We start from the raw sequence: 17,923 nt of genomic DNA, 5'->3' as shown, positions 1-17,923 counted from the left end.
AACCAATATGTCATTTTGTAATTTGGGTGACCTATCCCTTTAACAGTAAGGGGGGGGGGGGGGGGGGGGGAACTTAAATGACACATTTCTCTGAACAGGGGAAAATAACCATCACCCAATTCACTGGGAATATATTACATAGTATGAAGAAACAATACTCCAAAGTTGCAGCTCCATACAACTTGTTAGACATAGAGAACTGATACTGGTTGTTGGGGTGGGATTGGTGTGGGGGTCTGTTGGTGGCTTTTGACAATTTTTTGGGATTTCTCATGTTACCCTACCCTTAAAGGTACTGACCAGTACCATGTGAGTACCTAACAGTGTGTGGCATAAGCGCATCTGAAGTATCCTATAAGTATAACTGTAGAACCTGTCATTGGTTCTACCTGGAACCAGAGGGTTCTTCATGAAAGGGTTTTAAATGGAACTCAAAAGGGTTCCCCTATAGGGACAGATGACAAAACCCTGCAACCAGAGGGTTCTTCATGAGAGGGTTCTATGCAGAACCCAATTGGGTTCACCTACAGGGACAAAACAAAGAACCCCACCATGGTTCCTTGTGAGAGGGTTCAAAAAAATCTAAGGGTTCGAAAAAGGGTTCCCTCATAGGGACAAATTACAGAATGTCCGACTCTACTGGTTCTAATCTTTAAACAATCTCTATTATACCCACAGACCCGGTGGTGTACCAGGAAATTAAGTTCACTGGCAACCGAGAGGTTGTGAGTTCAAATCACAAGATTGACTCCCAAGTAATCAGAATACTGCAGCATACTGTCCCTTATAGCAATAATACCTTAATCCAGATAAAAAATTATTAAGTTTTTGTATATTTACTGTATTTTCACGATAACCAGTAGCCGGGAAATGTTTAACAGTGTAATGAAGAACCCTCGGGTTATAGCAGTGTAATGAATAACCATATCAATGGTTATACAAAGGGTTATTCAAAGAACCAATATAAAACGGTTCTCCACAGCCCAGAAATGGGTTCCCCTACAGGGACAAAATTAAGAACCCTTTTTTGATACTAACTAGCACTTATTTTTTTGCGTTTATCCTAATGAAGGAAAGCAAAGATCCACAACCAATACTAACAAAGAACATATTGTAACTCGTGTATTTTGCCCTCTATGCGCCTTGTTGTTACATTTTGGCAAATGTAGTCAAACACACTTTAAGATTTCAGAACTCTCTGGTCCAAGGTACCGTCTCCTGTTGTTGTGAGCAAAACACTTAAGGCTACATTTTCATGCCGCAAAAATACCTGCACTGTGAACTAATGTAAAAACGTTGTCAACTAACACACTGATATAAGTGAAATACACGGAACAAGCAGGCAACTCAACTGACCAGTCTGGGCCGCGTCTCTCTCAGGAAACTCTTGAGATCTCCTCCAGCCATCAATTCCAGTAGGATGAAGCGTGGCAGGGCCTGAAGACTCACCCCTATACACCGCACTATGTTTTGGTGGCTGAATTTACTGCAGAGGAAGAGACAGAGAAAAGAGAGAGGGAAGGAATAGAGGGAAGAAGGGAGAAAAGGGGGAGGGAGGAGACGGAATGAGGGAGGAGAGGGAAGGAGAGAGGGGGAGGAAGGGAGGAGCGAGGAAACGAGGGAGGAGAGAGGGGGAGCAAGGGAGGAGAGAGGGAAGGAGGGAGGAGAGAAGAAACGAGGGAGGAAGAAGGAGGAAGGAGAGAGTGATGGACGAGGGGAGAGGAGAGGGGGAAGGAGGAAGGGAGGAGCAGGGGAAGGTGGGAGAAGAGGGTCAGAAAGGACAAGTTATTGCATGGTTGTTGAAGAATGGTCTGCCATGGTAGGAGCATGTTTGTAATATGTCCTCAACCAAAGCTTTGTATGTGTGACTGTGTGAGTTTGTGTGTGAGTTTGTGTTTTTACACGTGTGTACATGTGTGTGTGTTACCTGATAATGAGAGCCTCCATGAGAAAGTCGAGCTCATCCTGCTCAGAGCACACCTCAGGGAGTGTCTATATTACACATACACAGAACACACAATGAGGACATTCAGAAAGAACATAGACATTGTCTTGCAGTGCTAGGGATCAATCTACACTAACGGTCAAAAGTTTTAGAACAGCTACTCATTCAAGGGTTTTTCTTTATTGTTTACATTGTATAATAATAGTGAAGACATCAACTATGAAATAACACATATGGAATCATGTAGTAACCAAAAAAGTGTTAAACAAATCAAAATATATTTGAGATTTGAGATTCTTCAAATAGCCACCCTTTGCCTTGATGACAGCTTTGCACACTCTTGGCATTCACTCAACCAGCTTCATGAGGTAGTCACCTGGAATGCATTTCAATTAACAGGTGTGCCTTCTTCAAAATTAATTTGTGGAATTTCTTTCCTTCTAAATGCGTTTGAGCCAATCATTTGTGTTGTGACAAGGTAGGGGTGGTATACAGAAGATTGCCCTATTTGGTTAAAGACCAAGTCCATATTATTGCAAGAACAGCTCAAATAAGCAAAGAGAAACGACAGTCCATCATTACTTTAAGACATGAAGGTCAGTCAATATGGAACATTTCAAGAACTTTGAAAGTTTCTTCAATTGGAGTCACAAAAACCATCATGCGCTATGATGAAACTGGCTCTCATGAGGACCGCCACAGGAATGGAAGACCCAGAATTACCTCTACTGCAGAGGATAAGTTAATTAGAGTTACCAGCCTCAGAAATTGCAGCCCAAATAAATGCTTCAAAGAGTTCAAGTAACAGACACATCTCAACATCAACTGTTCAGTGGGGACTGTGTGAATCAGGCCTTAATGGTTGAATTGCTGCAAAGAAACCACTACTAAAGGACACCAATAAGAAGAAGAGACTTGCTTGGGCCAAGAAACACGAGCAATGGACATTAGACCGGTGGAAATTTGTCCTTTGGTCTGGAGTCCAAATTTGAGATTTTTGGTTCCAACCGCTGTGTCTTTGTGAGACGCGGTGTGGGTGAATGGATGATCTACGCATGTGTATTTCCCACCGTAAAGCATGGAGGAGGTTGTGTTATGGTGTGGGGGTGCTTTGCTGGTGACACTGTCAGTGATTTATTTAGAATTCAAGGCACACTTAATGGCTACCACAGCATGGCTACCACAGCATTCTGCAGCGATATGCCATCCCATCTGGTTTGGGCTTAGTGTGACTATCATTTGTTTTTCAACAGGACAATCCCCCGACCGCAGAGTGAAGGAAAAGCAGCCAACAAGTGCTCAGCATATCTGGGAACTACTTCAAGACTGTTGGAAAAGCATTCCAGCTGAAGCTGGTTGAAAGAATGCCAAGAGTGTGCAAAGCTGTCATCAAGGCAAAGGGTGTCTATTTGAAGAATCTCAATTTTGATTTGTTTAACACTTTTTTAGTTACTACATGATTCCATATGTGTTATTTCATAGTTTTGATGTCTTCATTATTATTCTACAATGTAGAAAATAGTAAAAATAAAGATTAACCCTTGAATGAGTAGGTCTTCTAAAACTTTTGACCGGTAGTGTACACTGTATTTCTGATCAATTTGAAGTTATTTTAATGGACAAAAAATAGCTTTCTTTTGAAACAAGGACATTTCTAAGTGACCCCAACCTTTTGAACGGCAGTGTATATTTGTTCCAATGAAAAATGCAAACCGGTATGCAAAACCTGTGAGATTTCTCAAACTTGACCTCTTACGTGTTTGAGCTAAGAAATCCGACTGAAATTGTTTAGGGCCCGATTCAAATTTAGGAAATGTACGCCTTTCCTACGCACGCCTTTCCTACGCACTTCCCAGTAGTTGGTACTCAGACTTACCTTATGCAGTTTCATAACGGGCTCCCTTGCGCACGCTGACAACATTTAATTCAACCGCTGAAAACCCTCCCACTTGCTGGCCAGCTCATTATAGTCTCCTTTTCAGCACCAATTGGTAGATTAGAAAATTATCTGATCTTGTATATTATTTAGGGTTAGGAAAGTATTTTATAATAAAAATAAAAACAGGTTTGGAGAGCCTTTACGCACAAAAGATATTGGTGAATAAAAAATAGAGGTTTGATTAATCCTGAAAGTTGCCATATTCAATTGTTCATTCCATGAAATATTGGAAGTTGAGAAAAGTAAGGTCTGCATTCCATATTAACTCAAATATGCTACATGTCCCAAATTATAGCACAACTTGTAATACCTTAGCCTAATATGATCCACTATTGCTAGTGATCCTCAGGATCAACCACACGAACGTGACAGATCAAATAAAGGTAAACTAATGATGTAATTGAATGATGCAAAATGTAAGGGAACTAACACTAAAGTGACAGTTATGAATGTATGTGGGTATAAGTGACGGTGGCTACCGTGATATGTTGATATGCTTCAGTTTGCTGCCATATGACTGGTTTCACTTTCATTTGTCTCCAGTGACCATAAGGTAAAATATATAAAACAATTGTCATTTATATTTACAACCCCCTTATCCAAACGACCTAGCTGTTATCAATAGCTCTCATTAATTTGTAAATTACAGTGCATGGAGAATGGTGTTATTTCTATTGGAAAAAAATACATTAGATGTTGTTCCACTTGGAACCGTATGCATCGTTTCCTCGTGCGTAAAGGTGGTGGAATTATGATGTAATTAAGTCAAGGTCAGAATTCAACTTATCTGAAGACACCGCCACACCTTCATTTCTTTGATCCGCACCCCAAACTAATAATGGGTGAATAGCATGCTATTCTCATGATTTAAGTTCAAAGTCAGAATACACGTAGAGAGAAAAGTGCATGAAAAGGGAATTACATTACATTTATGCGGCTTTACTCCGGGTCAGAATTCCCCCCTTATTGAATAAAATGCTTATACAAAATACAAAATACAAAATACACACACATTCTTGCTGATACTAGTGATGTATGAGGCCCTGTATATTCTGTGTGTAAATTGCTTGTTTGTTTGTTGTTTTGTTTGTTTGTGTCAGGGCTCACCTTAACCGCTACTTGCATGGGACTGGGCTCTCCAGGTATCCCCACTGCCATCCCTTCATACACTTCACCGAAGGCACCATGTCCCAGACCCCTATACACACACAGACACACACACAGGCAGACACACACACAGACACACACACACACACACACACACACACACACACACACACACACACACACACACACACACACACACACAGACACACACACACACACACACACACAGACACACACACACACACACACACAGCACTTAGTAATCTTTCTACAGTTGAGGTCATTGATTACTGAGTGGAAGGAAAGTGGGCCTATGGACAGTATGTGCAGCAGGTGGATAGCTTAGCCTTTCACAGTGATGTAACCTTCTCTGACATCTGAAGTACTGACGCCTCCTAACAATAAATGCCATGGCTTTCAGGGTTCACTGGGTCAGCTGTAATGTTGGTACTTTGTGAGAACATTGCAGTGGGTTGGTACAGGCAACTACCGTGTGAAACTACCATCCGCATAATATTTAAATGAGGTTGATCAGTTTTCAAATATTAGGAAGATTCTTCCGATTTTAGCATGGAAGTCATTTTACTGAATTGCTTTACTTTGCAAAGGAGAAGGAACAACTGACATTCCACTCAAAGGCAGCTGAAGATATGCTTTCTGGTACTGTGTGGCTCAGTCGTAAGAGCATGGTGTTAATAAATCAAAGGTCATAGGTTCAATTCCTGCAGGGATCACAAGCTAAAAATGTACTGTACTATGAGTCACTTTGGATAAAAGTGTCTGCTAACCCTGCTTTGTTTTTGCTGGTGACCAGCCTTTGCTGTGTTTTGGACATTGGTTACCAGCGTACCAGCATCAAGTCACATTATGCTGGCTTGCAAAGTGATGTCTAATTCCTATTGGAATCCAGCCTAAATCTGAATTCAGAATGACTGCCAGGGTTAGAAAGATGAATAAATGAGACTACCTAAACCATCTAAACTGGAACAACCTTTTCAGTAACGGGTGCAATAAATCCAACTAACAGATTTGGATTAGTTTAAAACAGGGATAGGCAACTTTGATGGGGGTGGTGGCCACAAAAAAACAGAACCCATCATGAGGGGCCACAGTGGCTCTTGGTCTACACACCCACATCCATACAAATTGGCCGCCAGTTGCCCATCCCTGGTTTATTTATCTTTGTGTAGCATAAGATCAATTAATTGGTTAATTCATCAATCAATGTACATGCAAAAACACAGACACTAAAACAAACAATTCAACAAATCTGCAATAGAGCATGATGAGAAATATGATGGAGATTGTGGGAATCCACTCTGACTGGATTCTAATAGGAATTAAACATCACTGCTAGCCAGCATATGTGACTTGATGCTGGTTTTGCTTTAGCTTATGCTGGTCACCAGTGTCCAAAACACAGCAATGGCTTGTCACCAGCAAAAAACACAACTAAGGCTGGTCATCAGCAAAAACACAACGAAGGCTGGTCACCAGCAAAAAACACAACTAAGGCTGGTCATCAGCAAAAACACAATGAAAGCTGGCCACCAGCAAAAACACAATGAATGCTGGTCACCAGTGAAAACTGAACGAAGTTAGGGGCCATGCCGGTCTGCCAACATAACCAGCTAGACCATGCTGGTCGGCCAGCAGAACCAGCTCGACCATGCTGGTCAGACCTGATTGACCAGCATCCGACCAGCACCAACCAGCATAGACAAGCATAGACCAGCATGGACCAGCATGGACCAGCTTGAAATGTATGATGGTCTATGCTGTTTTTTTCAGCAGGGAAGTGGCATATGTTATGACTCACATCCTCATTTCCATTCCTAAGTACTTTATAAAATGTTTCAAATCGTTTTGCTTGTGCAGTTTGAGAAGCAAATACCAACTATGTTTCGCCTCAGGCGGAAATTTATGTCAAACAATAGTGATGTTACGTTTGATACCGGAGCTCAGAGACATGCGTTTAAATCGCTAAGCAGTGTACTTCAAAGCAGTGTGTCGATGCCTGTATCATTTTATCAGAAGTACATGATCAATGAAGTCCAAAGCTTCACTTAGTCAAACAACCAGTAGAAGACAAAAAGGCTACACTGCGCACGCGCTATAGCGCGTGGGACGTCATCTACAATAATTTGGCTGCTCTAAATTCTTTTGATCAGCAGGTGCCACTAGTGTACACTCTGTTGATCAAAGTCTCGAGAAATGCACTTATTTTCAACAGGATTGGCTGGAAAGCCTCAATGCTTCAGAAAGCTTTGTTTCCCCATCACTACTTAGCAAAAACACAACTGTTGATTCCATTTGAACTCATCTCAGCAAACAAATGTAATAGTAATTTAGTGATACTGAACATGAAATCGGCCATGCTTTTCAAAAGCATGAGTTGAATTTTAGTTACACTACAAATTTGAGATCAGAATTCTTACACCCACAGTATTAAATGTAATACTTTCTTAGTGTGTATACAGTATGTGACCCACCGGAATAGTGTGACGCTAACACCCCAAGAGTGTTGGGTCCCTAACTCCATGGGTGTTGCAAATTCCGACTTAAATTAACACTTTATTAGAGCTGATGCTGTTACACTTTGTCAGTATTAGGGAATGAACACCTGTGGTGTTCCAGAAACTCATTTTTGGGTGTAGTCTAAAACAACAACGTATTCTAGTTGTTCTTTTTTTTGTGGTCCTCTGTCGCTCAGTTGGTAGAGCATGGCACTTGCAATGTCAGGATAGAGGGTTCGATTCCCGGGACCACCCATACGCAAAACATTTATCCACACTTGACTGAGTCGCTTTGGATAAAATCATTTGCTAAATGGCATATATTATATTGCTGTTGATTATGACTATTTTTACAGGCTAGCTTTACCTGGTGAGGGAGATGTTGCGTCGGGGCACCTCCTTCAGGTCGTTGACAGAGGCGCTCTTCCCAGCGAAGCAGTAGTTGGGGTTGTAGTCGGTCATGATGGTGGAGGCCCTCAGTTTGCTCAGCTTACAGTCTGGGCTCTGGAGCTCCAGCTGAATGGACTGTAGCTCTATGTGCTTCCGTCTGTACACTGCATAGACAAGAATATGAATATATTATGAGGAAATATGGACAGATATGTGAAGACATACAGGTTTTTAGAAGTTTATTACAAATACAAAACTGAAATATGACATTTACATAAGTATTCAGAACCTTTACTAAGTACTTTGTTGAAGCACCTAAGTACTTTGTTGAAGCACTTTGTTGAAGCACCTACTTTGTTGAAGCACCTCTTCTTGGGTATGACACTACAAGCTTGGCAGACCTGTATTTAGGGAGTTTCTCCCATTCTTCTCTGTAGATCCTCTCAAGCGCTGTCAGGTTGGATGGGGAGCGTCACTGCACAGCTATTTTCAGGTCTCTCCAGAGATGTTCGATCGGTTTCAAGTCCGGGCTCTGACTGGGCCACTCAAGGACGTTCAGAGACTTGTCCCGAAGCCACTTCTGCATTGTCTTGGCTGTGTGCTTAGGGTCGTTGTCCTGTTGGAAGGTGAACCTTAGCCCCAGTCTGAGGTCCTGAGCGCTCTGGAGCAGGTTTTCATCAAGGATCTCTCTGTACTTTGCTCCGTTAATCTTTCCATTGATCCTGACTAGTCTCCCAGTCCCTGCCACTGAAAAACATCCCCACAGCATCATGCTGCCACCACCATGCTTCAACGTAGGGATGGTGCCAGGTTTCCTCTAGACGTGACGCTTGGCATTCAGGCCAAAGAGTTCAATCTTGGTTTCATCAGACCAGAGAATCTTCTTTCTCATGGTCTGAGAGTCGGTAGGTGCCTTTTGGCAAACTCCAAGCGGGCTGTCATGTGCCTTTTACTGAGGAGGGCCTTCCATGTGGCCACTACCATAATGGCCTGATTGGTGGAGTGGTGCAGAGATGGTTGTCCTTCTGGAAGATTCTCCCATCTCCACAGAGGAACTCTGGAGCTCTGTCAGAGTGACCATCGGGTTCTTGGTCACCTCCCTGACCAAGGCCCTTCTCCCCAGATTGCTCAGTTTGGCCGGACAGCCAGCTCTAGGAAGAGTCGTGGTGGTTCCAAACTTCTTCCATTTAAGAATGATGGAGGCCACTGTGTTCTTGGGAACCTTCAATGCTGCAGAAATGTTTTGGTACCCTTCCCCAGATCTGTGCCTCGACACAGTCCTGTCTATGAGCTCTATGGACAATTCCTTCGACCTCATGGCTTAGTATTTGCTCTGACATGCACTGTCAACTGTGGGACCTTATATAGACAGGTGTGTGCCTTTCCAAATCATGTCCAATCAGTTGAATTTACCACAGGTGGACTCCAATCAAGTTGTAGAAACATCAAGGATGATCAATGGAAACAGGATGCACCTGAGCTCAATTTCGAGTCTCATGGCAAAGGGTCTGAATACTTATGTAAATATGTTTTTTTTTTCTAAAAACCTGTTTTCGCTTTGTCATTATGGGGTATTGTGTGTCGATTGATGAGGGAAAAAAATAATTCTATCCGTTTTAGAATAAGGCTGTAATGTAACAAAATGTGGAAAAAGTGAAGGGGTCTGAATACTTTCTGAATGCACTGTATGTAAGAAAAGTACTATCTGAGGTATGAACTGGGGTACAAATATGTACCTGTAACTAAAGGTACAAAGGACACCTTACAGGGTACCACCCCAGTGACAAGCATTTGTACCCCTTTAGGAACAAATCTAAACCTTTTTTTCTAAGAGTGTAGAGCGCGGCAGCAGAGAGACTGAAATGGTCCTGACCCGGGCTATAAACACATTAGTCGTGGAACATGTGGACTTAGTGGTAATGTGGTAATGTATGAGATCTGTCAACTGCTGCTTAACTTGATGTCCATCATTGGCGTGTTTAATTAATCAGTGTGTGTGCGTGCACGCCCACATGCGTGCGTGTAATTCATCATTCTTCCCCCACCAGCACATCATGCTGCTGTTGTTGTGATGTGTGGCTTGACGGCTCAATGAGCGAGTGCATGTGTCTGCGTGCGATAGCGCTCACTCTTGTCAGCTAGCAGCCAGCAGCAACGTTTAGTGTATAAACCCCCAAGGGTATTTATTCCAGTAAGCAAGCGCTTTCTGATTCTGTGTAGAAATCTACAGGGAATCTACAGCCTTTGTGAGTGGCAGTGTGGAAAAGTGTGTGTTTGTGCAGAGTGCAAATGAAATGATGTGTTTGTGTGTGTGCATCAATCTTCCTGTGTGTGTGTATGCACATACGTGTGCTCGTGCGCACATAACATGTGTTCACATGCAATGGTATGTGTTGTGTTCTCACAGTATGTATAGATAACCCCAAATACCTACATGTTTTTAATTGGCCTTACACCAAAATGTGTGTGTGCATGTGTGTGTGCCTGTGTGAGTCCGCATGAGCCTGCGTGTGTGTGTGTGCCACACAACCACATGTGTGTATCCGACGCATTTCACCACTCACTGATCATGACTCCAGACACAGCTAGCAGCAGGGCAGCGATGAGGGCTGAGGTCCCTACAGACAGACACAGGGCCAGATGGGACAGGGAGGGCTGGGGTGGCAGGGGAGACACCTCTGCCAGGGGAGAGAAGAGTTCAGACCTGGGTCAAATACATCTTATTAGAAGAGCATCACAAAATTAAGTGAATATTAGTGAAGGGCATGAGTCCTAATTCCTAATTCTATGGATGGATACAGATATGGAAAATCTATTCCCATATCAGCTGCATTCTTTTCCCGATAAGATAATGTTAGATATCGGTTTTATAAAAAACATTCACTTTTCTGTTGACTTCCAGAGCTCTGTTAAGCCCAGACAACTGCTTGCTGATTGCCCATTGTGCCAGGTGTGAATGTTCTGAGAGCTATATCATATAAAATGATCGATATTTATGCCCACCACTACAGAATATATTGTTGTTGTGGTCATCTTTGGGTGTTGGAGAATGTTTTTGGGGTGGCTCAGAATCTTTGTTTACCCAGACAAGAACCATTATAAACTTCTATTAGCGCCGGCATACCTGCATACTACATATTATCTCAATACTTTCCATGTGCTGCACAATGGTCACCAATGGTATAGTCCCCAAAATGCAAACTCCAAGGTCAATCAAGCACACATGAAAATATTTTCAAGTACTAACCTTTGAAGTTTTTAAAAGTATGTGACCTATGTTTTTGACCCAAGACTGGAAGAGTAATATGGAACAATGATTTCACCTCCAACATACTGTAGATACCTGATGTTACAAGCTATCCTAAGAATTGATCCAAAAAAATTTAACAATTAGTGCATTATTACTACACCATTAAAAAGCATTTCCTATGAGTAGGATTCAATAAAGTATAGAACACCTGCTAATAGATTACTTTTAGGAGGATGATTTAAGGAAGGTTAATTATGGTTTCATTTATATGTAGAATGCTATTCTATTCATCAATGACTATGTTATATTTCAAAGGGTATGTGTGTGAGAGTGTGTGTGTGTTTGTGTGTGTGAGTGGCGACACCTGAGTGGCGCAGTGGTCTAAGGCACTGTATCGCAGTGCTAACTGTGCCACTAGATCCTGGTTCGAATCCAGGCTCTGTCGCAGCCGGCCGCGACCGGGAGACTCATGGGCGGCGCACAATTGGCCCAGCGTCGTCCAGGGTAGGGGAGGGAATGGCCGGCAGGGATGTAGCTCAATTGATAGAGCATGGCGTTTGCAACGCCAGGGTTGTGGGTTCGTTTCCCACGGGGGGCCAGTATAAAAAAATATGTATTCACTAACTGTAAGTCGCTCTGGATAAGAGCGTCTGCTAAATGACTAAAATGTAAATGAGTGTGTGTGTGTGTGTGTGTGTGTGCGTCAGAGTGAGAGAGTGTGTGTATGTGTGTCTCTGACCTGTTGATGCGTTGACACAAGAGACACCGTCGGGGGCAAGTACGAGGTCCTCTTCACAGTAACACATGGTCCCCTCCTCGATCTCATGACACTCGCCCGTCTCACAGTGGCTACAGTTCTGCACGGGGCCGATGATCACCTCTCCATCACTTTCCATCCCTACAGGCACAGACACAGGAAATGGTCAAAGGATATGCCCCATGCATTTGTCCCACCGTATATGCTGCCCCTTTGCTTTATTCCTCATCCCACAATATACAATGTTCCAGCTGCACTAGCCTACATAATAGAATAGAATAGGCTGGGAGCAACACCGTGTCAACCGCAGAGCAGCACCGCCAGAGCAATTGTATGGGCAAAGTACCTTGCTCAAGGGTAACAGTAATGAAAGGTACCTGGGAGCAGAGACCAGCAAGCCTCTGGTTGCCTGTTCAATTCCCACCTTTATCGCCCTGCCTGAGGCTTGAACCAGCAACCTTACTACTCGTCCGCCTCACTAACCTCTACCTTGCCGGTTGCCGCCCTATAGTGTACTGTAATTGTCTCTCATTTCATAATCCGTTACCTTTCAGAGCGTCCAGGAAGATCTCACCCTCTGGGTTGGTGAAAGAGGAGCCATCCTCTCCGTCCTGCTTTGTGTCATTTGCTTCAGAGGTGCTGCCACCTAGAGAAAGGGAAGGGGATGGCCGTGGTAATAAAATTACACAATCAGTCAGTGAACTGATTGTACGTCCATGGTATATAGCACTTGTCGAACTCATTCCACGGAGGGCCGATTGTCTGCAGGTTTTCGCTCCTCCTTTGTACTTGATTGATGAATTAATGTCACTAATTAGTAAAGAACTCCCCTCACCTGGTTGTCTAGGTCTTAATTGAAAGGAAAAACCAAAAACCCGCAGACACTAGGCCCTCCATGGAATGAGTTTGACACCGCTGGTATGTACAGTAGGTATAATTTAATCTAAAGTGCTACCTGATGATATTATCTAATGATATATAATGATAATAACATTTTATGGACCAACAATGTCAAAGTGACAGATAGTTATTGAAAATCTACATGACATCTACAATATATACACTACCAGTCAAAGGTTTGGACACACCTACTCATTCAAGGGTTTTTCTTTATTTTTACTATTTTTTACATTGTAGAATAATAGTGAAGACATCAAAACTATGAAATAACACATATGGAATCATGTAGTAAACAAAAAGTGTTAAACAAATCAAAGCATATTTTATATTTGAGAATCTTCAAATAGCCACCATTTGTCTTGATGACAGCTTTGCACACTCTTGGCATTCTCTAAACCAGCTTCACCTGGAATGCTTTACCAACAGTCTTGAAGGAGGTCCCACATATGCTGAGCACTTGTTGGCTGCTTTTCCTTCATTCTGCTGTCCAACTCATCCCAAACCATCTCAATTGGGTTGAGGTCGGGGGATTGTGGAGGCCAGGTCATCTGATGCAGCACTCCATCACTCTCCTTCTTGGTAAAATAGCCCTTATACAGCCTGGAGGTGTGTTGGGTCATTGTCCTATTGAAAAACAAATTATAGTCCCACTAAGCCCAAACCAGATGGCGTATCGCTGTAGAATGCTGTGGTAGTGATGTTGGTTAAGTGTGCCTTGAATTTTAAATAAATCACAGACAGTGTCACCAGCAAAGCACCCCCACACCATAACATCTCCTCCTCCATGCTTTATGGTGAGAAACACACATGCGGAGATCATCCATTCACCCACACCGCGTCTCACAAAGACACGGCGGTTGGAACCAAAAATCTCCAATTTGGACTCCAGACCAAAGGACAGATTTCCACCGGTCTAATGTCCATTGCTCATGTTTCTTGGCCCAAGCAGGTCTCTTCTTCTTATTGGTGTCCTTTAGTAGTGGTTTCTTTGCAGTAATTCGACCATGAAGGCCTGATTCACACAGTCCCGCTGAACAGTTCATGTTGAGATGTGTCTGTTACTTGAACTCTGTGAAGCATTTATTTGGGCTGCAATTTCTGAGGATGGAAACTCTAATGAACTTATCCTCTGCAGCAGAGTTAACTCTGGGTCTTCCATTCCTGTTGCGGTCCTCATGAGAGCCAGTTTCATCATAGCGCTTGATGGTTTTTGAGACTGCACTTGAAGAAACGTTCAAAGTTCTTGAAATTGTCCATATTGACTGACCTTCATGTCTTAAAGTAATGATGGACGGTTGTTTTTCTTTGCCTATTTGAGCTGTTCTTGCCATAATATGGACTTGGTATTTTACCAAATTGGGTTATCTTCTGTATACCCCCGATACCTTGTTACAACACAACTGATTGGCTCAAACGCATTATGAGGGAAAGACATTTCACAAATTAACTTTTAAGAAGGCACACCTGTTAATTGAAAGGCATTCCAGGTGACTACCTCATGAAGCTGTTTGAGAGAATGCCAAGAGTGTGCAAAGCTGTCATCAAGGCAAAGGGTGGCTATTTGAAGAATCTCAAATATAAAATATATTTTGATTTGTTTAACACTTTCTTGCTTACTACAAGATTCAATTTCTGATGTCTGCAATATTATTCTACAAAATAGTAAAACTAAAGAAAAACCCTTGAATGAGTAGGTGTGTCCAAACTTTTGACTGTTATTGGATGTTAAGATAAGACTGAAGATGTAATGTAATATATTGTTATACTGTGCATCACTTTTCCCACATTTTGTTACGTTACAGCCTTATTCTAAAATTAATTTTAAAAAAATTTGCCCTCATCAATCTACAAACAATACCCCATAATGACAAAACGAAAGCAGGTTCTTAGACATTTTTGCAAATGTATTACAAATAATACATTATTTACATAAGTATTCATACCCTTTGCTATGAGACTCGAAATTTAGCTCAGGTGCATCCTGTTTCCATTGATCATCCTTAAGTTGTTCCTACAACTTGATTGTACCTGTGGTAAATTCAATTGATTGGACATGATTTGGAAAGGGACACACCTGTCTATACAAGGTCCCACGAATGACAGTGCATGTCAGAGTAGAAACCAAGCCATGAGGTCAAAGGAATTGTCCGTAGAGCTCTGAGACAGGATTGTATCAAGGTACAGGGTACCAAAAAATTTCTGCAGCATTGAAGGTCCCCAAGAACACAGTGGCCTCCATCATTCTTAAATGGAAGAAGTTTGGAGCCACCAAGACTCTTCCTAGAGCTGGCCATCCGGCCAAACTGAGCAATCGGGGGAGAAAGGCCTTGGTCAGGGAGGTGACCAAGAACCCAATGGTCACTCTGACAGAGCTCCCGAGTTCTTCTGTGGAGATGGGAGAACCTTCCAGAAGGACAACCATCACTGCTGCACTTCACCAATCAGACCTTTATGGTAGAATGGCCAGACAGATGCCACTCCTCAGTAAAAGGCACATGACAGCCTGCTTGGAGTTTGCCAAAAGGCACCTAAAGGACTCTCAGACCATGAGAAACAAGATTCTCTGGTCTGATGAAACCAAGATTGGTTTCTCAGACAACTTAGAAGTGGCTTTGGGACAAGTCTCTGAATGTCCTTGAGTGGCCCAGCCAGAGCCCGGACTTGAACCCGATCGAACATCTCTGAAAAGACCTGAAAATAGCTTTGCAGCGACGCTCCCCATCCAACCTGACAGAGCTTGAATGGATCTACAGAGAAGAATGGGAGAAAGTCCCCAAATACATATGTGCCAAGCTTGTAGCGTCATACCTAAGAAGACTCGAGGCTGTAATCGCTGCCAAAGGTGCTTCAACAAAGTACTGAGTAAATGGTCTGAATACTAATGTAAATGTCATTTTTTGGGGGGTTGAAAACATTCTCAAAACCTGTTTTTGCTTTGTCGTTATGGGGTATCTTGTGTAGATTGATGAGGGAAAAAACGATTTAATCAATTTTAGAATAAGGCTGTAACGTTACAAAATGTAGAAAAAGTCAAGTGGTCTGAGTACTTTCCCGAATGCACTGCATTGCTTTATAGTCATGTTACTATATACTGTATATTTATTGTAAATATTTTTTACCTACCTCTATACCCCCCTCCTCCACCACCGGATGTACAGGCGCCTCCCCCTCCCCCGAAGCCCCCTCGGGTCTTCCAGCCCAACACCTGGCAGGGTTGCCCCCCCTGGCCTCCAAGTATGAGGGGTCTCCCACCCTGAGACCCAGGGTTACTGTCATTCCAACCTCCGCCTCCACCTAACACACACAAAGATATAAAGGACAAACACTAAAACAGTTATACACTGGATTAAATAATGTACACACATTTACAGACAACTTCTGGATAGCCAATCAATCAATGAATCATTGATTGAATGCTTGATTGATTGATTCCTGGATAGTCACAGTCCTTGAAAGTTGCAAGTCAATCCTCAAATGGGGCACCATAATGTAGAGGATCATCCTCATATGGGGCACCAACATGTAGATAAAGGTTGTTCTTATGGATGGGAGATGATACTATTATGATTAATTTGATTGAAACTCCCTAACATCCACCCATTCACACTCAGGTCCATTGTCTGAAAAAGCAACAGGAATGCTTCCAGCGCCGAGCCAGAAAGACAGTAACCACCTCTCTATCTGATAGAGACTTGGCAGTAGCTTGTAGTAGGGGCCAAAACCAGGCTTGGGCTGTAGTTAGCACGAAGACACCCACAATTAATCCTACACAAACTCTTCCGGCTTGCGTCTTGCCCTATTTTCTCCTCTTCTCTCCCACCACTCGATTGAGACAAACAAGTATATCCAAAACCTCTAAAAATAGAAAACTCTACGCCAGCAACAAACAGCAAACAGACCAGACAGAGTGAATTTTTCATTTGCGCTCACCGGGCTACACTCACAGTAAGTCTAAGGCCTACTGAACAGCCGAATATGACTCAAAATGATTGAATAATGGATACAGAGATGTGTAAAAAATAACGGTAATGTAGAGGTAATGTGTGTTTGCACCCCGGGTAGAGGCGGAGAGAGACAAATTGTGAAAATAATAGGCATGCAAGCTTGTCATCTTGTCCTGTCTTGTTTTACTAGTAAGAAATATAAATATTACTATGCACATAGGTAGCGCTCCTATGAAACTCATTTTCTATTACCATAAACAAACCACAAAACTGGAGTACATAGTCTCAAATGCAACGTTCTACGGTAAATTCCTCACAAAAAAATTATAATATATAAACCAACGTTATACAATACTGTAAACAAACATTGTCTATCCCCGCTAAAGCATACTCTAGCTCTAAGTACAAACAAGCCACACAGAAAATGTACTTGAAACACATAATGGAGCACAAGACACTGAAAACACTGGGTGGGTTGAGAGATTAAAGTGGTAAATATTTATATTGAGTTGTTAATATAACTCAGTTGGGGAGCCAGCCTTTAAAAGGCTGTAGTTGTATTGAATTCAAACTGCACCAAGGGAGCGGGACACAGGGGGCCAGAATGGATTGGGGGCAAACACTGAGGCAGACGCCCCCACACAAACACACCGGAACGAGCAAACAGACACACAACAAAGGCGCGCGCACAGGCAGGCACACACATACACTGTCAAGCAGACCTTCACAACACAAAACACTGTGTTGTTGGAAGTTTTACCTGCCGCTCCAGACTTCCCGTTGCGCCCTGGTACATTGGGGTCGTCCATTAACTCATCCTGGCTGTCCGATTGGCTGCTGTAACCACGTCCCCCACCTCCACCTGCGATGATCAGGGGGATGTGGACACCCCTCTGCACCTGTTACCATGGCAAATTAGTCAGTGTTACATCAATCTCTAGCATATATTATACATTTAATGTTGGTTTGCCCAGACCCGTTTCAAGCTTCAATAAAAAATGCACAGGTGCTCAATTGAGGAAAGAAACAACAACATATTTTTATAAATCATACAAATCATCTAATACATCCCCTTTAATTTCCTTTCCTAACTTCCTTATCCTTACATTTTGTCAGATGGTAACTGTCATGCAAATGCCTGCAGATCTCAGGGTAATTAACCATTAATTAACATA

General features: G+C 42.6%; 1 protein-coding gene across 1 annotated transcript in view; it reads right to left on the bottom strand.

Moving 5' to 3' along the window:
- Nucleotides 1-17,923, bottom strand: part of LOC311102584 (ALK tyrosine kinase receptor-like) — a gene marked incomplete at both ends in the record, with an annotated part of 143,315 nt that overhangs the window by 25,906 nt on the left and 99,486 nt on the right. Inside the window, 9 exons of the mRNA XM_084143958.1 lie at nucleotides 1,357-1,486; nucleotides 1,928-1,992; nucleotides 4,992-5,082; nucleotides 7,875-8,061; nucleotides 10,462-10,575; nucleotides 11,887-12,045; nucleotides 12,452-12,550; nucleotides 15,928-16,098; nucleotides 17,509-17,647. Of these exons, the coding sequence (XP_084000084.1) occupies nucleotides 1,357-1,486; nucleotides 1,928-1,992; nucleotides 4,992-5,082; nucleotides 7,875-8,061; nucleotides 10,462-10,575; nucleotides 11,887-12,045; nucleotides 12,452-12,550; nucleotides 15,928-16,098; nucleotides 17,509-17,647 (1,155 nt within the window). The remainder of the gene's footprint in view (nucleotides 1-1,356; nucleotides 1,487-1,927; nucleotides 1,993-4,991; nucleotides 5,083-7,874; nucleotides 8,062-10,461; nucleotides 10,576-11,886; nucleotides 12,046-12,451; nucleotides 12,551-15,927; nucleotides 16,099-17,508; nucleotides 17,648-17,923) is intronic.

Source organism: Coregonus lavaretus (assembly GCF_964263955.1).
Source record: "Coregonus lavaretus genome assembly, chromosome: 27".
NCBI classification, from domain to species: domain Eukaryota; kingdom Metazoa; phylum Chordata; class Actinopteri; order Salmoniformes; family Salmonidae; genus Coregonus; species Coregonus lavaretus.
This window is presented reverse-complemented; position numbering and strand designations above follow the sequence as displayed.